The 24,682-nt window shown below is 32.6% G+C and overlaps 1 protein-coding gene across 1 annotated transcript; it reads right to left on the reverse strand.

The window, feature by feature from the left end:
• Nucleotides 1–5,613: 5,613 nt before the first annotated feature.
• LOC132060366 (uncharacterized) lies at nucleotides 5,614–6,802 on the reverse strand. The gene is made up of 2 exons (XM_059453389.1): nucleotides 6,644–6,802; nucleotides 5,614–6,142 (listed from the first exon to the last, which is right to left on the reverse strand). The coding sequence occupies exons 1-2, from the start codon at nucleotides 6,659–6,661 to the stop codon at nucleotides 5,918–5,920; spliced, it is 243 nt and encodes an 80-aa protein (XP_059309372.1). The 5' UTR covers nucleotides 6,662–6,802; the 3' UTR covers nucleotides 5,614–5,917.
• Between the last annotated feature and the right edge of the window lie 17,880 nt (nucleotides 6,803–24,682).

The following is a 24,682-nucleotide window of genomic DNA, read 5'->3' on the forward strand; positions in this document are numbered from 1 at the left end:
ACCATAACTTATTTTTCTTCATTTGGATGTAAGATGGGAAAACTGGTATACATTTGAGTCAGTTATCAGCTTAGGTAGGAAAAATTGAGGTAGGAAAAGGAAATAATTGATAGTTAAGATGTGTTTTGATAAATAGTTGATGATTGTTCAGGTAGAAAACTCACACATCTGATAGTTCAGGTAGGAAACTCATGAAAAATAGTAGTTTCTTAACCATTGTCTCTTAATTTTACTAAGACATGGTAGTGTTTGTTGTTATATATAAATCAAATTAAAAAATAAGTTATTTTGTGGTATCGAACAATTAATTTAAATTTTTTATTTCCTTCTAATTTTCATGAAAGAGGATGTCTCCATTTTCTAGTTTACATTCTACAAAGGAAGTAAGGTTCCTAAATTTCTCCCATGGCTTGTCCCACACATCTGCCAACTAGTTATGCGGCAAATCACCATTCTTGGCGGTGATGCCTAATCGATAATTTATTCCAGCAACAACTAGGCTTTCTCCTTTAATTACTTTTTGAAACTCTAATTTTGTCTTTGCCTCTTTGCTATGCTCATCCACTGCAAATTTTCCTATACCAACCACCTGGGGATCCGTTATGTTGGTTATGGGCTCCCAACCGCCCTCCAAAGCCTCTTTCCTGCCGCCCTGTGCAGCGGAGACATGAAGGAGAACGGTGGCAACCACCACTAAGAGAATCCCAAAGATGGGATTGAATTTGATAGACTTTTTTTTGTTTTGTGAGCAGAAAATGATTGAAAAATATAATCAAGTTGTATTATGACAAGTAAAAGGACTTATGGATGGTCTTATTTATAGTGGAGAACCCACCCTTGTCATCGGACATGAATTTCCGACTTTGCCATGAAAAATATAATCAAGTTTTATTGTGACAATTAAAAATACTTGAATTTGACATGATTATTTTTAGATTATATCATAACTTCTTTTTTTTTCTTCATTTGAATCTAAGATTTGAAATCGGGTAAACGCTTGGGTAAGTCATTAAGTTTACCAAGACGTAGTAATTGTTATTGTTATACGTATAAAAAAAAATTGAGGAAAAGGGTAAAAAACGCACCTTAACTATCATTTTTTTTGAGTTTCATGCCTAAACTATCAATTTGAGTAAAACAAACTATCACTCTCTCTTTCTTTTCAAAACACATCTTAAATGTGTGAACTCACTCTCCAAAAGGCAAAAAAAATTTGAAATTTTCTCAAAAAAATTGTCGACATGGCATAAATATGATGAATATTTATAACACCTACATAAATTAAAATTTTTTTTTTTTAAAAAAAAATTTGCTATATATATATATATATATATATATATATATATATTTTAAAAAAACGCATTATTTTTTTAAAAAAATTAGCATTTAAAAAATCTGGATTTCTATGAAAAAAAAATTTTTCTAAAAATATCAAAAAATTTAGAAAATCGAAAAAAAAATGATTTAAAAAATGGAAAAGTTGGTATTTTTTTTAAATGTGAAACTAAATATATCATTTTCTTATTTTTTTTAAATAAATTTTCCATTTTTTAAACTATTTTTTTATTTTCTATAATTTTTAATATTTTTTTTACAAAAATTATTATTTTTCAATTTATTTATTAAAACAATTTTTTTTGTTAATTTCCATGTATTTGCCATTGTGCCATTATTTATCCATGTGGACAACACTTGGCAATATTTTTATATAAAATAGAGAGTGTAGATCACATGTGATTTAACTAATTTGAACAAGTGTTTTGCAAACTAGATAGTTGATATTTTGATAGTTTTCTCAAATCCTTTAATATCTTTAGGTATTCCAAAAAGTTGGGATGTGTTTTGACTCTTATCTCATTAAAAATTAAAATAATAATTAGTTTTTTGGTACAGGATAATTAGTTAACACATTTCTATTTCTTTCGAATTTCATGAAAGAGCATAAAAAGAGGCAAAATCATGATTTTTATGGATTAAATGAAATAAAAAACAAGTTACTGTCTCTCTCTTTTCTTTTCAAGAAAAGGAAAATAAGTGATCTAAAGATATACATTTTTCTTCTCTTTTGGCAAAAAACAATTTGAATTCAAGTGATCTATAGTCAATGTGGAGGTAAGGACACATTGATATTTGAGTTATCCGTCAATTTGTTTATATATGATGAATATTTATAACACTGGCAATAATAAGTTAATACTATTTGCTTGGTTTGATATTTGATTTTATCAAATTTGCTATTTTTAATACATTCGTCCTAATCATATATTTACTTTTGCTTTTTTTTTTTTTGAACACTATCCCATCTCGCTTCACACCATTTAATAATTTTTTGTGTTCGAAATGTCAATGACAAAGTCAATAAAAAAATTAATATCTAAAGATCCCAAAACGGCTAGCCGTAGCAGAGTGATTCGCCCTCTAAGAATTCCAAAAGGGCTAGGCTTTTATTAAGAAAAAGTAAGCTTTATATGTGGGGTCAAGTCATCATTTCTATGGCCACTTATATCATTCATATAGACTTGAGTCCTTCATACATATTTATACATTTAGGATTAATTAGAACTTTATAGGTTCTAAATTCTAGGATGTCGATATCATCTTTGATACATCAATTAAGTATTGTTCCTATTGAACCCCTGAACTCATCTTGAAGTATGTCTATCTAACACAATTTGACTTACATAATATTTCACCTTTAATGTAGCAATATGCTAATATATATTCTAATTTAATTATGCCAGTAGAAACCGACACATCCATAACCTAAAGAATAGCTTACCACATATCTAAAATATTACTCCACCTTCATTTCCCCAATTTAGGGGGTTTGATAGATACATTTGAGGACGAGTTCAAGGGTTCAATAAGAATAACACTTAGTTAAGGTACCAAAATGAAAAAAGAGGCAAGTTTAGGAGGCTGCATATGCATTAAGCCTTAATTTTACTAAGACATATATAGTAGTATTTGTTGTTATATATAAATAAAATTAAAAAATAATTTGTTTTATAGTATCGAAGAATTAGTTTAAGATTTCTATTTCCTTCTAATTTTCATGAAAGAGCATGAAGAAGTAAAAGCATAAGTTTTGTGGATTAGATCAAATGGAAAACAAGTTACTGCTTCTCTCTCCATTTTTTTTTTTTTTTTTTTTTGGAAAACAAGTGATATGATGGTTTTTCTTCTTTTTTTATTTTTGGCAAAAAATAATTTGAAATTCAAGTGACTTACCGTCAGTGTGGGATAAGGACACACTGATTTGTGAATTATCCGTTATTTTGTTTATATATGATGAACATTAATATAATGTTGAAGCCTTAAATTTAAATTTTGAATTCATATCTGTCCATAAAACTTAAATTTTGAATCCGCCTCTATATATAAACATTTTTATTTTTTGACAAAAGAGATTTAATTGAACCCCTGCACCATACATAACTTCGCCGGCCACGGCATATAATACATGGCATTTTTGTTTAGAAAAGCAAAAAGATAGTGGAATGAGACATGAACCCATAGTATATATGGCAGCTGCTAATTAGAGGTTTATTAGTGTTGTTATGTCTACTTATCTGCCTAAAATTATTAACATTATCTTTTCACTGACTCCATCAGACCATGTTGTCATCTTATATCAGCCCAATTTGATTCAAGAATATTGCTGATGTACTGTAATTTGTATTACTATCAACCTAAATTGATTAAAGAATATTGCTTCCGGATTGTTTTATAAACCACCATTTTGTAAAATTTCTTCTAAATGATTTTAGAAGCTAGTCGAAAATGTTATATTTGAAATTATGAATTCGCTTCTGACCAGTAATGCTTCTCCATTTGTATAGGATCACGCAGTAAGAAAAACTATAGAACCAAATAACGAACACATTAACCTATTACTAATTGCAGTGATACAATAGCAAAAGAGATGTGAGATTATTCATCAAATTAAATATAATTTGGATATCACAGTGGCGATGTTGTCTTAGTGCGTGCTACAATATTTTCGACACAAAATATAGACGTGTATGTGAAAAATAACAAAATCTCAATAAGTATTAGATTTTGTGAACTCATACTTTTAAATATATATTGAATTCGGTGCTAAGAAATTTGAAGGAAGAAGAGAACCAGGAACGAAGAAGGCTTAATTTCTCCCTTTCCATTCGACCTTTTTATCTTAAGAACATTTGCTTTAAGAACGAGTTATTGCCATTTCCTTACTCTGACCGTTCAACCTGAGATCGGACAGCTAAAGCATTCTACTTATTGAATATGATTCTATGATCGGTTTGTGACTCATGAATCAAAGGCGTCCTGGGGTGATCTCGTAGTTTCTATAGGATGGAGATGATGGATATATATTAGATTTGGTCCATAAATATTTTTACCCTGTCACATTAAAGTCCTGAATCGGTCTCTTTACACATGTGAGTGTGACCTCTCCGTTTTGGTTTCTTTACTTACCCCTTGGCCCTTTCAATGTGCTGAGGGTGTTTATATATTTTTGTAAACCTTTCTGGCTTCTCATGAAGTCATAGTGTAACATTGACCTTTTTCGTTCACTAGGAAGGAAATATAATAGGTGCATCTTAGTACTCTACTTTTGCGCAAATTTTCCGGCTTAATTTGCTCCACATTTCACTTCAACTATGTCTAATTAAATCATATCATCTCCACATGATATATGTCACCCAATTCTATTAGGCTGACACACAATAATGCTGGAAAAAGCATAAAGTCAATCAGTGGGACGACATGCAGACACATGTATGGCCACAGTTTTAAAGGAGTTCATTCATATGAAAAAGTTCAATCAATCAATCAACTATATTTTAATTTCAAACTATCAGTTTATTAATGAATTTTCAAAATATATTCTATTTCATTTAAATTCTAACTCGTGTCAGATTTTTAAGAAGTGTACCTTTTGAAGGATTCGATACACTAGTGACAACATTCTTCAAGAGAGTGAGAAACACAAAGATTACAATATTAAGATGAAGTATTAATTATCTGCTGAAAAATGTTATCCCGATAGCAACATTTTCAATATTGGCCGCAGTAATTAGATCATATGTTGCTATTTTATCATCAAACCTAATTGATACAAGAAAGTTTAGTCATTCAATATTCACCTTTTTTTGTGAAATATATCTGACATATCCAATGGCTCAAGAAGGTCGTTGCATGAATCCGTGGCCACAATGTTTTTCTGTTTTGCGTATTATCAAATAATGAGAGTAACCTGGGATAAATGCGATCCCTCAATTTTATGGCTGAATTCCGTCAAATCATGAGTAGTGAAGAAGTACAGATGTTACGACTCAAGTCCATACCAAGATTCACTTTGGCCCCCAATCAATCTCACGGATTTGCTCCTCATAAGGCTATGTCATTATCATCTATGAAGTACTTTAGTTGGTTTGTCGACTTAAGTAAGGGAATACATGGGAGAAAGATGCAAAAACAAAAAAGATTGCAAGAAAAGGACAACCAAAGGACTGATTCGAATCTTGTGAATGGAGAAACTCTTTCAACTTTAATAGATCCTATTATTATTCAATATCGCATCAAGATAGAGCAAGAAGTTGAACACATTCATACTACAGCAAATTCAACGAAGAAGGCAATTCTTATTCAACTGCAGAGATCAAATCTCATCTTCATCATCAAGTGAGTAGACAGAAACTGATCATCCATATCTAGGACTGGAAAAACCAACCCTCTCCATTTTCTAAAACCAAAAGCAGCTAGCACTCTCAAGTAATTGCTAGCTAGTAGTAAACAAAAAAACAAAAAAAAAAAAAAAAAAAGACAACACCACTCACAACCAAACCTTATTATGCTTAGAAACAAACATGCATGTTTGTCAAAGCATAATAATACAATAACGATTCACTAACAGTAAACTCTCTATTTATCCTTCTGTCTTTTCAACTGGAACTTCAGTGGTATCTGGTTTTTCCTCAACAGCTTCAGCTGGTTTCCCTTCAACAACAGGTTCTTGTGGCTTAACTTCTTCAGTAGCAGCAGCTTCTTGTGCTGCTGCTGGTGGAGCTTCAGTTACTACTGTTGGCTCTTCTTTTGGTGCCTCTGCTGCAGGAGTTGGCTCTACTACTGGTGGTGCTGCTGCTGCTGCCGTCTTAAAATCCACAAAAAAGATCTCATCAATGACAAAAGTAGTATAAGGAAACGAGTTTACGTTCTATGGACTGTTATGTTTCTTTGTAAGTATAGATCGATAACTTAAGTCCCGAGAAAATATTGATCTATCATCAACTAGCTTAGATTGATGATCAGGTATAGGGATCAGATCACCAATATATATTTTTTCAAGAAATCAAGAGAGTGCTGCTTTATAAATCATTTTAAGATAATAAAGCCAAAGTAATCAAAGAATTAATTTTTCTTTGTTTTTTTTATCCAAAGTTTAAACAATCCGATCAGTTTGGCGAAAGTTGATTAATTCAACGTCTACTGATGTTAAGTTTTATTCTAGTGAAAGTTCACCATATATGAAACAATTTTCGTGTGTATTTTACATACACAAGTGGAGCTAGCCAGCTGATCTTATCAGAAGGCTAGGTTTTAATATGGAAAATATATAGAGAGGAAAATATGTAAATAAACCAACATAAAGTACCTCATCAACACTTGCCATTGGAGGAGGAGGAATAAATTAAACTTGATAAGAAGAAAATGGGAATTAAAGGGGAAATAATTAAATTACAAGTGCTTTGGTTGTGAGATTGGTGATGAAGAATGATCAGAGGAGGGCGCTATTTATAGAGAGAGCAACATCAACTTTATTAATAATTTAATGGAAAGTTGAGGAATGGTACACTTTAACAAATAGAAAAAGAGGAGAGAATCTTGAAAGCTACACAAAATGTTTAACCCCAAAAATAAAACGAAAAAAAACACACAAAATGACATCTCATATCACTGACATTAAAGGGACACGAAAGAAATTTGTGATCGCGTGGTAAGTATTTTTTCATTCTTAATTAAAATTTTCAAGCTCGAACTTTGAGAATAAAATCACTTTTAATAGGAGATTAACATGATTTTTCCCATTATAGGGCTTGCCAATGCAAACTCAAATTAATCGACCCCAAAATAAGTATAGTGATACTAGCGAAAAGCTAAAGAAAACAAAATTAGGATAGTTGTCAATGTGTTTACGTCTCTATGTATACTTTAATTTAAAATTAAATGATTCAACAAACTTTATCATAGTTGCTTTCTCTTGTTTTTGTTTTTAAGATGAGGACCCTCACTTTTTTTTTTTTTTAGATGTTACATATTTTCGTGCTCCACTTTATATGATATTGTTTTAATAAAACTTAAGTTTGTTAATTAGATTCATGTCCTTTCTTGTAGTAGTAGCGGAAAATATATTAACGTAATAGTTGAAATGTTATTTCGAGAGATCACATTAATTATGTATACATAAAAGCTACTGTATATTAACGTAATAGTTGAAATGTTATTTCGAGAGATCACATTAATTACGTATACATAAAAGCTACTGTATATAATAGGAATTAAAGAGAAATAAGTTCAAAATTTGAATAATCCACGAATTTGCAGTGTTAAAGACTATGAAAATTTATATAAACAATATTTATTTATAGAGAGGTGTTAAATAGTTAAGATTCATAAAATAAATAATTAAAGAAAGGGGACAACCCTCGTACAAAGCATAACACGCCGCATTTTAAAGAGCGTGATATAAAAAGTCTATCCTAGTGCATTAGTGCAAGGCTCAAACTCGTGACATATAGAACAAACAACTCATAAAATACAAGGTCTACAATCAAGGGAGAATTACACAAGGTCTACAATCAAGGGAGAATTACATGTCAAATTTGGCACTTTATATATATATATATATATATATATATATATATATATATATATATCAAGGGAGAATTACATGTCAAATTTGGCTCATGAACTCTCCATAAAACTAGGTACTTTATATATATATTCTAAAATTGTATAATATTACCTGCTGACATTCATGCTACAAGAAGGTTCAGTGATGCACTTCGTTGAAAGTTGAGTTATTTACTTAGAGGATTGGGGATCAATTCTAACTTTTTTTTTTTTTTTAGTGGTGCATTCATGTTCTAGAAATTATAGATTCGACTTTATGTATAATTTAATTAGTTTTTTTTTTTTTGTCTAAGCCATTTGCTTTTGACATCTGTTACATCTTTGATTTTTTTGTCTCGAGTTGTTTATTCTGGGTCATACACTGCAGGACACGTAAGGTGAAAAGGACTATCAGGTATCATGCTTTCACGTTCCTTTAATTTGTTTTTATTCTACTTTATTGATAAACTGTTTTCTTTAATCACTTTCTTGATGTGTTAGTTTAAGTAGCGGTAATGTTATTCAAGTTAAAATTAGTGAAGTAATTAAGCATCTAGAAGCAATTTACACGTTGTGCGGAATTTTTCAAATTCAAAAATTTTGATCCAATAACACCTTAATTTTAAGGACCCGTTCGGCCATGAGAATTTTTCACTTGTTTTCAGAAAATTATTTTACTTTATTTGGAAATCATAGTTTGGCCATAAAAATTCCAAATACAACTTAAAGTTGTGTTTGGAATTTGGAAAACACCTAAAACCAAATATTCTTTGCAAAAATTATAACCAAACACAACTCACTCCAACTTTAAAATTTCAAATAAAGTGAAAAATATTTGATTTTTATGGTCAAATGCCTACTTAAATAAGTTGAAGTTGACTATATGAATTTTCACTGATACATCATTTTGTTTAAAATAACTTCTAATTTAGGTCTATCTCATTCTCTTTCATTACCTTCACTTATCATGATTTTACAACTACATATTGATGCATGAGTCATGAGGAGGCATTCAGGACGTGATCAAACCATCTCAAATGATGTCTCTAATATTATCCTCCATGCGTGCTACTTTTGAACCTTATTAGAAATGTGTTATTTCTAATTTTTCTAATCTTGTACATATGAGCATACATTCATTCTCATATTACCGAGTACCCGCGCCTATAAGATAATCATCTTCCGGGTGTGTTGAATCTTAGCTGCCAAACGTTCATTCTCATATTGCATTGTTGGTCTTTTACTGAATTATAGAACCAATACTGTATTTTAAAAGGCATCATCTTATCACATAATACAGTTTAATATAATAACAACAACATAACTAGTGTAATCCCATAAGGGAGTCTGAGGAGGGTATAGTGTACGCAGACCATAACCTTACCTTTGCGTAGAATGTACGCATACCTTACCCTTACCTTTGCAGGTAGAGAGGTTGTTTCTGATAGACCATCGGCTCAAGTAAAACAGATATACAACAATTAATGAAAACCGATGCAGTAACAATAACAGGATTGTAAGAAAAATCAAGGCAAAACAAACAAGAAGTACATGGTAATGCCCTAATACTTCTTCCGTGAGTAATCCTCTTAAAAAGAAGAAAAGAACAACTCTTTATAGTCGAGACCCTAGCCTTGGGGATAATGATAGAAAAACATCTGAAGTGTGGGATTATTACACAAAGTTTTTTTTTTAATAAAATGGGAGAATTGAGGGCAAAATGCAAATCGCCTCAAAGTTTGGGATCATTACACAAAGTTTTTTTTTATTTCATATATTTTCCTTTTAATTTTAGGTAGTCTTTATGTTTAATTAATATGTATGTTTGTAACAACAACTAAAAGCTCCTATGCTCTACTTTATTTCCAGATATGTGTATTAAGTTGACAAAAATGGTGCAGCCACTACTAAGTTAGTTTTTAGCTCTATAAGTAATAGTTTAGCAACTTTGGGTAACTTAAGTACTACATTATCACTAATAGTGAAAATGTTTCTATGATGTATGTTTCACCTTAAATTATAAATAAACGTTATCGTTTGAACAAAAAAAAAAAAAAGACATGTCTTTTTCAACTTTTTAATGTTTTACTGATAAGTCTCATGGCTGCTAGTCATAAATCGAAAAATCGAACCAAACCGACAATAACCAAACCGGTGGTTATTATCTTATTTGGTTTGATTATGATTTTAGACATATAAAAACAGACTAAATTGGTTTGATTATGATTTTAATCAATAACCGACTCAAACTGAACCATGAACACCCCTAACGAGAGTATTAAAATAATAAAAAAAATGACGAAAATAATACTAATACTATTGGTAAGGAAAAGTAAAACTCATATCTACTCACGACTAGCCTTCTACCCTAATCATCTACCTGCACACCCTCCTATCTAGGGTCATATCCTCCGTAAGTTGAAGACTTATCATATCCTTCTTGGTCACCTCGCCCCAGTACTTCTTCGGTCTGCCTTTACCTCTCTTCAAACCCTCCAGCGCTAGCCTCTCACGCCTCCTTACCGGCGTGTCTGCGCATTTCCTCTGAACATGTCCTAACCATCTCAGTCTCGTTTCCCGCATCTTGTCGCATGAGAGGAGTGATCAAATTCTATTATATTAGGGGTCCCCGAGCCTACCCTTTCTTTTTTCTCAAAAACGTATATATATATATATATATAGATATATGACCTATATATGTTGATCCCATTCTATACACACGCCATTTTTTTTAGTAACAAGGTAACAAGAAGCGGGCTAAAGCCACAAAAGGCCCCATCTATCCTCCTGAGGAGGAGCTTGGTTTCAAACCCCGGTTCGAACAGGAGGAGTACGCCATGCTAATGTGCCTTGGATGATCCACATCTTCCGAATATCCTCATTTCTGATCATATCTCTCCTAGTAAGCCCACACATCCCTCTCAGCTTCTTCATTTCCGTAACTCTCATCTTCTGGACATGCGAGCTCGGCAGCTCTCCGCCCCATACAACATAAGTACTACAATTTAATAATTAGAGTATTTTCTTAAATTAGCTAGTATTTGAAATTCTCATGTAACAGTTTCATTCGTCCTCGTCGGCAGGAATAATAATTTTTTTCATTGGACAAGCGGTGCTGGGCCGGTCTTAATGGGCCCTTCACTATCGACAAAACTATGATCAATTAGCGTCCTAAAATGGGCCCCCACAGAAGCACATTGATTCCCTAAACACCTGATGTGGGACCCACTTTTGATTTAATTTGGCCTAATAGAAACCGACATTTATAAAGTTGTTAAAATTTGATAGGTCCCTACCTAACGTTTAGATGCTTTTACTTCATGTGACCTATGGATCCCCCCTAGTACATTATCCCAAATTGTTTGTCTTAATTTCTATTTTCATCAATCTAAAAAATATTTTTGTTTTTTTATAACCTTTTAATTTCAATTTTTCGCACAGTATGTTTAAAATCACAAGATTAAATGATATTTTTATACATTTTACATACTTTTAGTTGAAGGTTAATTTAAGAGCACAAGATTGAGAAGTCTTATTTACTTTCTTAAATTTTGTGCCAAGTCAAAATCAGACAAGCAAATTAAAACGGAGGGACTACTGCTACTACTTTTGGGACCTTATTACTCCGTTAAAGAAAATATAAATTTATACTTGCAAATAATTTAAATTAAATTCTTTTCATTCTTACGAATAAGCTAAAATACACAAATGTTATGACATATTCTAGATTATGAGTTTAAAAAAAAAAAAAAAAAAACGTGTTTCTTAAACTTCGATTGTGTATCAAGTCAAACTATATATGTTATAATTGAACGGAGGAAGTAATACAACAACAACAACAACAATAACATATCAAATTAAATTCTCACAAGTAAGTTTAAGTTAGAGAAAGTAGGATGTCTGCAAATGTTTACCTTTATCTTTGTGGGATAGAGAGACTGTTTACATAGATCTTGGCTCAAAAGAAACGTATAACGAGGAAGTAATAATAATTGGATTTCAATTTTGGGCACGAAGAATGTGTAACTTTTTTATATTATCAGGTAAAGATTTGAGCACGGCAATAAATAATTTTTATATAAATTTGATATGGTAATCTTCTGGAAAATAAAGCGTGCTATACACCTATACCAATCAAAATGATTTTGGCCATAATTTTAAGCATAAAATAAGGACTTTACGTGTGTTATACGTCTCTAATCATAGTACCAAGTATAAGCAAGAAAAGATTATTAAATAGCTGTAAGTATAATTTAACCAAGTGCCATACAAATGGACAAACACTACTGTCCTCAAGAGTATTTAAATTCCCAAAGAATCCATAAGTACTTGTTAGCAATTAAAATAAACTAATATTCTTTGTTATGAATTAGGGGTTTGACACAAGTTATGTACTTTACGAAATGAAGGCAATGAGATAGCTTATTTTCATACATAAGTGTTTATTTAATTAGCCAATAAATAAACCCATACTGTTTTAACACATTTATTTAGTTACCACTTACATATCGTCATACAAAATCTTGCGAATAAAATAATTAATAAAATTTAAGTTATGATGTTGTTTCTACATGTCAATATCCTACTTAGTACTTAATTAGTAAGACATCGTCCCTTTTCTTCAATGATATGACAAATTTTTTGTTAATAGGTGTAACCATGTCGATTCTTGAAGAAAAACAATTGTATTTTGAAGAAAACAGTAGTGCGTGGAAAAAGTTTGAACATGCTGGGACCCAGAGGTAATTTGAATTCTTAATATATGTGCCAAGTGGACCGTTTACACGTCGTCGACATAAAGTTTGATGGCTCTTTTGTCTGCTTACTATCCTAGAAATTGTCGAAATGTACATTTGATCTTTTATCTTTTGACCAAACAGTTTCATTAATGGAGTATATATTATTTTAGGGAGATTAGCTTATATACAGAAAAAATGTAAAAAACAATTATTCTAACAGATCAGCCAAAAATATTTATATCTAATCATTCATAAAAGTGAAATTTCTAACTGAAAATAAGATAAGTAGGCTAAAGATGACTGGATAAATTTGACTCCGTTCCATAAGTAAACCACTTTAATACGCATATTAAAAAATTAATGATGAAGTGTAAAATTTACCAAATTACTCTTATGTAAAAAAAAATATATTTTTTCCTCATGATGTAGTTCATCTTTTGACATTGGGATCCAACCATCATCATTTTTAGAGTACTACTACTTTTTTTGCCTCTTACTAATTCTATCTTCCATAGGCCAAAACTTTCATTTTCACATGAAACTCAAAATTTGACATTGTGAATCTAACTTTTGGCATTGAATAAAGAAATTTGTCATTTTTTGTTCAAGGGCAAAATGGAAAAAAACTAGTCAATATATGTATTGGTATCCTAAGGTGACACTTATTATGAGACAAAAAAATTTGGATAAGGTGACACTTATTATGAGACGAAAGGAGTATTGAAATTCTTCACATGTCGGTACTATGTCTATAACCTCTATTTTAGGTGCAATCTTCTTCATTCCACAATTATTATTATTAGGTAGTAGCATTTGGATTCGCTTTCTAAGGTTTTAAAAATATTTTTGTTAAAATAATTTTAGAAAAATGGTATGTGTTTGAATTACGTTTTAAGAAAATATTTTCGGAACAATATTTGCATTCATTTTAATGAGAACTTGCATTTTGTTAGGTTTTAATTTTCAGAGGACATCATGGTCTTATTGTTGGAAATCAGTTTAGAATAATAACAACGCTACTGTCAAGTTTCGAGAATTTTCGTAAAAGAATCAAATTTTTTTAAAATAAGATTTCACGTACTTGGTCCAAATAAAATAATCCTCTCATTAACAGCGATCTCGATATTTTCTAATCCACTTGTGCAGGGTTTCGTGGTCATGTTAAACTTTTGCTGTAGACGAATCGCAAATCAACAGCAAAACTAATGTCATTATTAATTTTTTTGTTGCATTTCATTTTCTCAAGAGCCAATTATCCTTATAGATTCTCTTCGAGTCTCTTGATCTCCTTTCAAGTTTCTAAGGGGATGCAAATTAAAATTAAATTAATCGTAAGACCAGTTCTCTTAGATGTGTACTCAAAGTGAATTATCTAAATGCTCTCCTTTATCTCATTATTTATCTCGTAATCATTAGATTCCGCCCCTAAAGCGAGCTCCTACTCCTCCTCCTTCTACATCAAGATCTGGCCCTTCCCCAAGATAGGTAGGTTGATATATTTATAGTTAAAAAATGTGCTTTCTATTTAAAGCAGGAATCTCATGATATAGCTTAATTAAGAGAGTGATGATAAATTATGTAATTTTAAAAATAAGATAATGATCAAAAACATACCTTCAGAATCACTTTTTGTTAGTTTTCTATCTAAACTATCAAGTGTTTGTGTTTTCTACCTGAACTATCACTAATTAATTATCAAAACACATAGAGTGAAGGGCTCTTATTTAGCCGGTTATAACTGTTTAAGAAATGATCCTCTTTTTATTTCTGTCATAACTTATAGATCTTTTAGACAACAATCTAAAGATCTCGCTTGAGCGAACTAAGAATCTTATAAGAACATATCATACCACAGTCTAGAATTTTTGTAAGCGTTACACGACAGTCCAATGTTATTGTTCAAGGGCTATATTTGCACAACTACTAAAAATAGAGACAAAATCTAAATGATGACCAAAAAACGGATATTTGCGTAAATTAGTCAATTGAAGGGTGGTCTATATATATATATAAGAGTGTGTGTGTGTTAACGTGCAATATTTTGAACTGAGCAAGTACGCTGAGCCTTTAGTTTGGAGTTCAAATTAAACTTGTTTACCGTGAAAAGTTTGGTGAGTTGTAACTTTGCAATTATGATCCATAAACTTGATAAGCACAAGCAACGTAACAACCTTCTACTCCAAGATTGTTCTACTTTCAGGAAACATTAACCTAAGACTGCTGCTTTTTTTTGAATTATGGACGTTGGACAATTAACTGTTACAAGTAATTAAAGAGCATCATTTCATACACTTTAGCAAATATAAAACTGTCCGCCATGTTGGAACAAGACACATACATTCCAGTGAGGCATCTTTAACTTTTATTCAAAAGAAAATTGAAGAACAAGAGTGATTGAACTCGTATATTGCAAGTCCGAAGATCAATACATAATTAAGAACTATTCAAAGAGATATCGACATGTACGTGTATATACGTACGGCTCTTTTAAGGGGTTTATTCATGTGATTTAATCGATCAATCAATTACGTCATATATAATCTTAAATAATTAGACAATATCCATGATATAGTAAAAAATCCTCTATGTATCATCAGTATGTTTTATTAATTCGAACTCATTTCATTTAAATACAAAATAGTACGTAATACTTTTACCTGCTGAAAATTAGATCATGTTTATCAACCCTAACTGGTAAAAGAAAGCTTAATTAGTCAACAGTCATTGAATACAGTAATCTAATCAAACTATGTATTCTTTTTGTCCAACTTTACATACAACATTTCCCTTTGTCTGATTCTAGGAAGAACACTATATTTTCATATTTAAACTTTTTATTTTATAGTTAACGATATAATCTTTATAGCTCATTTCATTATATAACGATATATAATATTAGATCATGTTTATCAACCCTAACTGGTAAAAGGGCTTAAATATCAACAGTCATTGAATACTATTGAAAAATGTATTCTTTTTGTCCAATATACATGCAACTTTCTATCTGATTCTAGGAAGAACATTTTTTTATATTTAAACTTTTTATTTTATCGTTAACGATATAATCTTTATAGCTACTTATATAACGATATATAATATACGGAAAAGGGTCAAATATACTCTTGTATTATTGAAAAAGGGCTAAATATACCCCTCTTTCTATTTTGGATCAAAATATATATCCAATCTCATATTTTGGGATAAATATATTTAATGTAAAGAGATCCAATCTCACATGACATTAATATTTTAATGTAGTATACTACCATGTGGCATACCACCTCACTAACCAAACCCAATTTTATCACCCCACACCCCCTACAAACTCCTAACCCTCTTTTCTCCCTCTCACAGCCATTTCCCTTAAACCTGTAAAGTCTATCTTTGTCACCATGCTCACCCTTTTCCCCAACCCCCCGAAGTGCCTGAGTCGTATCTCCTTCAACTTTCATCGTTATCTTATTCTGCTTCATTCAAACCTTTGTTTCACAAACAGATTTATACCAATGTTGACTTCTTTCAACTTTGTTGATAAAAAATTCCTGTATCTAAAAATTGACGCCAAATTTTTGTATCATGCTCTTTTATTTAGTTTTGGGCAAATGTGCAAATATACCCCTCAACTTTGTGATTTAGAGCAGATATACTCCTTGGTATAAAAGTGGTACATATATACCTTTGTCGTTACAAAATGATACAAATATACCCATGCAGTTACAAAATAGTGTAAATATATCCTTTTCGCTGACGGGAGTTTTTTTTAAAATCATTTAGGTTATTTTTAATTAAAAAAATGCCACGAGACTTGAGTAGACGTGTTTTTCTAAAGCCATGGTAATTTTTTTTTTCTTATGTGTCCGGTATGGTTCGTTTCAAAAAATATCTCCATGACTTTAAAAAAAAAAAAGTCTACCCATTTCTTTTAAACAAACTAGACCCAACCCATTAGGAAAAAAAAATACCGTGTGGATTTAGAAAAGTAAGTCTACTAAAATAAAATGGGTAGACTTTTTTTTAAAGTCACGTGATATTTTTTTAATTAAAAAATAATCTAAATGATTCTTTTTTAAAAACCCTATCAGCGAAAATGGTATATTTGCACCATTTTGTAACTGCAGGGGTATATTTACATCATTTTGTAACGGTAAGAGTATATATACACCACATTTATAACGAAGGTATTTCTAATTTCTAAATCAAAAGATATATATCACATCGGAACGTTTCCGAGGCCGAATACACTTTGAATTTATATCTGCACCTTTGCCCTTTAGTTTTTAAAATTGAAACATAAACAGAACATGTCTTGTTTTATTCCCAAAATAAAGGTGAAAAATGGTTGGTAGATAATCAATTCATATTCTCAATGCTTATCAATAATTCAGATATACCTCCTTATGCAACAATATTAACTGGATGACATGGTACTTACCTCCATATGCAACAATATCGACCACTAGATGAGCCTGCGAACGGTATAAGCATAAACATAAGAATATAAAGATCCCTGCAGTATCAATGAGATGTATCAACCACTTATTCTGAAACATAAAAAGCGATTTCCTCATCATCACCTGTATATAAAATCACATATTTTAATATTCTCTCCTACAACAGAAAATATGCATTCACCATACTAAATAACATTAATAACTATAAGGTATGCGACAGCACAATTAAAGTTTTCAAACAAATAAGATTGGGACTTCTAATGGTGGGGAGGGGGGAATATGATTTGGTTTTGAGGGCATGATCATGGACCTGACCCTTACATTTCTTTTTGGGCATATATAATATTTACTTTATTAAAATATTAATCTCCGGATTTGCCTCCAGTAAGTCCACTCGATCCATCAAGGAAGTTGGCTCCAATAAAAGACCTTGGCTAACTACTTAACACACACTCCTAATGGAAGACATATTATGTGCCCAAAGTAAATGGATACCTCTTATCATATTTTGATTCCAAAGACTATAATTAGATATTTCTTTCAAAGAAGCAAGCTTCTTTTCCGATAGTACCGCTCAATGGAGGGTATATTTTGATGATCCCTTTTCCGTATAACATATTTAGTTAAGATCACAAATCAAAAGTATCTTTTTCATTGTTTACTCAAATATCAAATCCCAAACAAACTTGTTCACATAAAATGTAAAGATGGTGATAACATCGGAGAAAACGAAAAAAAAAAAAAAACGATGGAGATACAGGGTCTATTTATGACATAACATGTTACTCATTATTCAAATTCAAATATAGAGATGAAATCTCATGTCATGATATATATGAGGCTTTATTAAAGGAACAACACATTTTCTTTTATTAATTAATTAACTGTCTTTTATTGTTTATCCATAAACAAACATGTTCACATAAAATGGACTGGAACCCTGTTGTTCACACACAATTAATTAATTAACTGATCCATATATGGGACTGAACTGGGGCTCTTAGTGTAACAGTGACTTCAGGTGGTGGTGTTTGCCCTTCAGGTGCTGGGGCTCCGACTTCAACAGGGACTGGGGCTGCTACTTCCGCTGCTGGGGCTTCAACCTTGAAAATCACAATTTTTTTTTTTAATTAATTGGCTATACATGACGAGAATCTGAATTAATCAGACCGATATATTTTGGATACCAAATATTTTAAAAAATCATTGACCGGTAATCAGCTATTAGACTGATGATCAAATAAAAGTCCTCATGCATGCATGCAGGGGTGGAAGGGGCCAAAAAATTGTAAGGTCAATTTATATATTTTAGATGTTGAATTTCCTGAAAATTTTGCATCCATCGCTGCATGCAGTTTATTTATTTTAAGAAGAGTGAAGACAATGAAAAACTTAGCAGCAACAGCTATAATTACGCTTCAGTTCCGAATAAGTTGGAGTAATCATTGTATTATGGTGAACTCATATACATTGAAAAAATAGTTAGCAAAGTAAGTGAAATAAGTATATTTTTTTGTTTTATTTTAAAACATTTTAAAAAATCCTATCAGTTTGAAGGAAGCTGTCAATTAATTAGCAGTCAATTAATTAAGTTACGTACTACTGATGTTTGATTTTATTGTTCTGATTGAAAGTTCACTATTGAAACAAACTTGATTCTGCTTCATCTATGTACTCCTTCAGCAAGGGTAAAATAGTAAATTTAAAGTTAAATTGTTACTAAATACTATAAAATTGTGTCATTCTTTTTTGGATCGACTAAAAAAGAGGAATATTTAACATGAAACAAGTGGAGCTAGGGTACGTAGCCAGCTGATCTTGATCAGAAGATAGGTTTTAATCAAGAAATAGAGCAAAAGTTGTGTGCATAAATCAATATATAAAAGTACCTGATCAAGACTTGCCATTGGAAATGAAGATTGATAAAAATTTAGGAAAGCAAATGTGGCTAAATTATAAGTGCTTTGGTTGTGAGATTGGTGATGAGGAATGATAAAATGAGAGGTATATATAGACAAGTCAAGTCAACTACATTATATATGTTTTACTCAATCAAATGGGAGAAGTGAGGAGTGGGCTACATATTGACATTCATATAACACTCACATTAAAAGGAACAAGATTAATTAGGATCATGCATCCTTGTAAATGTATTTACTTCCTATATACTTAAAACAAATGTTAAGTCAGTCCAGCCAACCACTTTTCTTCATACCACTCCAAACCCAGATGCTTTCATGATAGTAGAAACCGATGCTTCTAACGAAGGATATGATGGAATCCTTAAACAAAGAATCTCCCTAGAGTCTATAGAACAACTAGTTCGTTTCACATCGAGGATCTACGGAATCACATACAAAAGAATTATAGTACTTGTTAAAAAGAAATTTTATCTATAGTCCCATGTATTACAAAATTCCAAGATGACTTGATAGATAAGAATTTTTTATTGAGAGTTGATTGCAAATCGACAAAGATATTTTACAAAAAGATGTTAAAAATCTTGTTTCTAAACAAATTTTTGCCAGATGGCAAGCTTTACTATCAAGTTTTGATTTTGAAATTGAATTTATAAAAGGTGATTTAAACTCTTTACCAGATTTTCTTACAAGGGAATTTTTACAGGGTAACCAGGAAGATTTAACTTATGGTGACAAAAAAGTCTCATAATTAGAAATGGTGACAAGTTTGACCAGCCAAGGTCAAACTTGTCTTAAAAATGTGATTAACTAAAATTGGGACTGAATTATAATTTTTAAAACTTATAATCTTTTACAAAATACACAAAAGCCCATACACATTATACAAAAACTTCTTCCAACCCACACACATTATACAAACACTCCTTCCACCCCACTTCCCCCACGACCCCAACTACTTGTTCATTTTATTTAAAAAAAAAAAAAAGGTTCCTAGTCACCCGTCTCTCTCCGTTCTTTCGGCGACCGGCGACCACCATTGTGGTCGAGTTCCTCTCTCTCATTCTTCTTTTCTCTCTCTCTCTCTCTCTCTCTCTCTCTCTCTCTCTCTCTCTCTCTCTCTCTCTCTCTCTCTCTCTCTCTCCATTGTTGTTGCTTCTCTATTCATTCTCGAAGTAAACTTTTTTTTTTCACTTGTTTCAAAAGTTAGGGTTTTGAAATCAGAGTGTGAAAATGATGATTTTGGTTAGAGAAGATGAAGAAGAGCATGGGGTTTTTCTTGAATGTTGTTTATTTTATTGTAGTTTCGTGTATTTATTGCACTTGTTGGGGTTTGTGAGTTTGTAAATAGTAGTTATGTTTGTGAAATTATGGTTTTTGGTGCTGTTTTTGTTCTTCTTCTCCTTGTTGTTTCAAAAAAAAAGGCTTGCAATTTTGTTGATGCTTTCCAACAACTGAGGTTACCTGTTCCAGCAAATTCAGCACTTGTTTGATAGTTGCAAACATCTGCTGAGGTTGCATGGTTTGGTGTATTTTGTTTAAGTTGTGAGTGAGATTTGTGATGATTGTGTGTATGTAGTGAAATATAGATGTTTTGTAGTTAAATTTAAATGTTTCTTGTTGTTGTTGTTGTTGCCGTTGTACAAATTCAACCCTTGTTTACAAAATTGCAAACATACGCCGAGGTTGCATGGTTAAAAATCCTATTTGGTGTATTTTGTTTAGTTAAATCGCGAGGAGATTTGTGACGGTTGTGTGTTTGTAGTGAAATATAGATGTTTTGTAGTTAAATTTAGATGTTGTTGCTGTCATGCTATGGTTTAGGAAAAGTTTTGATTTTATCCAATAGCTATTGGATAAAATCAAAACAATTGTCGAGGTTTTCTTTGGCAAAGAATCGGGGGTTGTTGTTGTAGCATATTAACAAGTCAAGTTGTAAAAAATCAAAACAAGCCTAATTTTATTTATCGTTTTTCTATTTCCAACGATTAAGATTCCTCGCAACAAGTAATAAGTTCTTGCAACAACTTTTCGTATTTTGTTGCAACATATTCTTAATGCCGTCGCAACACCGATTACTTGTTGCAACATATTCCTTTTCCCTTTTTACTTTGAATGTTGCACTAACCAATTAAAAGCGTTTTTCTATCTCCCGTGTGTAGATAAAATGGCTCCAAAGAAAAGAAAAGGAGAAGAAACCAACCGAGGGAGAAAGTAGTAAAAGAGCTAAGGTGCAAACACCATTAGATAAACTTGTGACTCGCTATTTGTCAATCAACAAACGAGGAAAAATTAGTGAAAACGGGGCTTCGTAAAGAGAGGAAACCCATGAAACCTCTATTGAGCATGAAGAAGAAAGTGATAAAAATTAACAAAGTGAAGAAACTAGAGAAGAAAGTGAAAAAGATGATGAAAAATCTGCTGAAGGAGATGAAGAAAATGAAGAAAATGCCGAAGGAGATGAAGAAGAAGTAGGTGAAGAAGAAGGAGATGAAGAAGAAGGAGATGAAGGGGATGAAGGAGCTGAAGGGGATGAAGGAGGTGAAGAAGATGCAGAAACTGAAAATGGTAATGAAGAAGAAGAAGAATCAACAGATCAGACCTTGGCCGAGTTAAGAAGAAAAAGGAAACATAATGTGGATGCCAATCTTGTTGAGTCTTCTAGTATTGCCACAGATCCCAATAGACCTTCGATTGAGGAGGTCGTTAAGAGTTTCAGCATTGAAAAGTATGGCATGACGATGCCGCTGAATGGAAATAAGGATTTGTCCGGTGATTTTGTGGTTAGATCAACCATGGGCAAGGGCTTTGACACCTTGTGGGCATTCTCCGGCGGCGGTTGGAGAATTTCTTTAAAGACTAGGCCGTTGGGCTCTATTTAGATTTGCTTGAAGATACCGGTGCCCCGATTTCAAGTGACAATGGTTTATGAGCTTTTGAAGCGTAAGATTATTTGTGATAGAAAGGATGAGATATGGATCAATTATTGTGGCATGCCGGTTTGCTTTGACATGAAGGGGTTTGCCATAGTTACTCTGGATTGAGATGTTATCCTTGTGAGCCTCTTCCCTCGTTGTATTAACCAAGCCAGGCTCCCGACGCCCAAGGCCGCCAAGAAAGCAAAAAGTTCCAAAGCTAAGAATGATGTCTCTTTGGTAAACTTAGTGGGAAAAGAGCTACACTCAAAAGAAATTGTTGCAAAGATTTGAGTCCAAAACTTTCTCAAAAAAGCACAAGAGGCACCGTGCTTAGTTTGGTTTAATGTACGTATTCTTTGGGCAAGAGACGTAAACTACAACATACCGCTTGGATTGATTAAACTTGCTGAAGACTATGATGCCTTCAACAACTATGCAGGGTTTTCAAAGCTTTAGCTTCGACTATTTGATGAAGGATTTGAAGTCAACGGGGAAGACACAAAACCTATATGGCTTCCTTTGGGCTTTCATGGTAAATTTTCTTCAATGTTTTACCTTTTTTTTTTTTTAAATTATTTCAATCACTATTTTGATTTTTGATGGCATCTTTTTTTCTAGGCTTGGGCATTTGAAGTCATTCCTCACCTCGTGCATCAAGTCAAGGAATACTCCGGGTTACCTATTTAAGAATTCTTAGATGGCTCACCGCTGTGAACAACACAAAATTGAGTGTTGACCTTTTCAACCCCTCCTTAAGGAAGTCAGAAGCATTAGAACACAAATAGATGACTAGGTGTTGCAACAGCTTTTTATAATCTGTAACAACACATGCATACGTGCAACAAGTTATGCATCTGGTGGACAATGTCCAATAAATAATTAACACCGTTCCAACAAGTTACCCAATGCATGAATGTGTTATAACATGCAACTAGTTTTTTACAACGTATGAGTAACCCTCTTTTAACAAGTTACCCATCCGTTGGAAAATGTCCAATGTGATGATAAACCCGCCGCAACAAGTTGACAATCTGTTGGACAATTTCCAACAAGTACCACAGCTATTGCAACATATCACTTTATTTGCTAATTTGATAACTTCTGAATCTGTTACAGTAAGTTTTTACAACAAGTACAATAATCTGTTGTAACAAATTACTAATCTGTTGTACAATATCCAACAGATGAGCAACCTGCTGCAACAAGTTACCCATCTGTTGGAAAATTTCCAATGATGAGATACTCGGTGCAACAAGTTACCTATTTGTTGGACATTGTCCAACATATGTGTAACCTTTTGCAACAACCTGATAACTTATTTTAAATAGATTTTATTTTTTATGATTTAGCACCATTATGATATATCTACTTTCTTGTTATAGGTTGTGAATCCATTGCTTGTCCCAACAATAAGAGAGTTGGAGATGCCATGCCTTGTCACTTTTGTGCCCAAAGAATCAGGCTCGACGATTGATTGATGGGTTCAAAGGGGGAATTGGCGTGGAGGACAGCCCATCACTAGGGTTGATGATGTTATAAGCTGTGGTGGTGGTCGTATTCTTTGGTGGTCATGTTGTTGTTACTTGGTGGTGATGTTCTTGTTGATCTTGTTGGTGGTGTGATCTTGTTAATTGGTGTTGTTCAAATTGATGTTGTTGTTGGTGGTGGTGGTGTTGGTGATGATGTCCCAACAAGTATTGTTGGGGAAAAATTAAGAGATTTATGATGCTAATATTGGTGGATTTACTCCGAGTTCTGGATTGAGTGATTTTTTCGGATTTGGTGGTAATTTTAGTGGTGGTGGATTGAGTGGTAGAAGATTTTATTGATGTTGGTGCCGCTACTTCTAAGGTGCCCTCATGTGCTTGTGAGTGCACCACTTGCAAGGATAAATGGATAATTTGATTAGAAAGGTGGAGAACAGCGCCGCCTGTTAAGCCACAAAACATTTCTACAGAGGTTGATATCCAAGAGGGGTATATCAAAGAATCTTTCCTCACCTTATACTCCTGTTCATGTTCGGAGGAGGGGAAAAGCAATTGCCAAGGCACTTGCATCGGTTAGATCAAGAAGATGTTTGTTGCTACTCCCGGTAAGTCAATTGAAACTTCTTAACTGCGATGTTGGGCCAAAGTGCTAATGTCACGACCCAAATCATGGATCGTACGAGCACCAGCTAACCCTCCCTGGTGGGCGAACCCTTCGATAACTACCTTAATTTGATACAACATGCGGAATAAATACTTCTTTTATAAGAAATTCCCCAAATCGGTCTAGACTATACAAGAGCTTAAGTTTACAATTTGAATAGATAACGGACTGTTTGGATACGACTTGTTTAAGGATAGAGAACAACGAAATCTAAGGAGAGACTCGGAGTTTGCAATATCTCAAATAGCTCACCCAAACGCCTTAACGAATGCCTCGAAACGGTCGTAAGACTCCGATCATCGCACGAATAACTCTACACTCCGGAAGGAGTGTAGCGAAATAGTATAGGCACAACAAACTGTGCTCGTAGGTATCATAGGCCGACAATGGTTAGTTCACGCATATAAACAAGAAACACGCTAAGTAAAAGCGAGATAAGTAATCAAACACGAGCCACACATCTAGCACATGAGAAAGTCTTGCATTAACGATAGTCACGGGGATCTCAATATCTCGCATTATAAGCCTAGGGAGAATTCTATAAACCTCGATTCCATCCGGCCTTTAAAATAAATACTCACAAACAACAACTCGGTAATTCACAAATCAAGAATCAATCGAGA

The sequence above is a fragment of the Lycium ferocissimum genome, chromosome 6, assembly GCF_029784015.1.
Source record: "Lycium ferocissimum isolate CSIRO_LF1 chromosome 6, AGI_CSIRO_Lferr_CH_V1, whole genome shotgun sequence".
Taxonomy (NCBI): Eukaryota; Viridiplantae; Streptophyta; class Magnoliopsida; order Solanales; family Solanaceae; genus Lycium; species Lycium ferocissimum.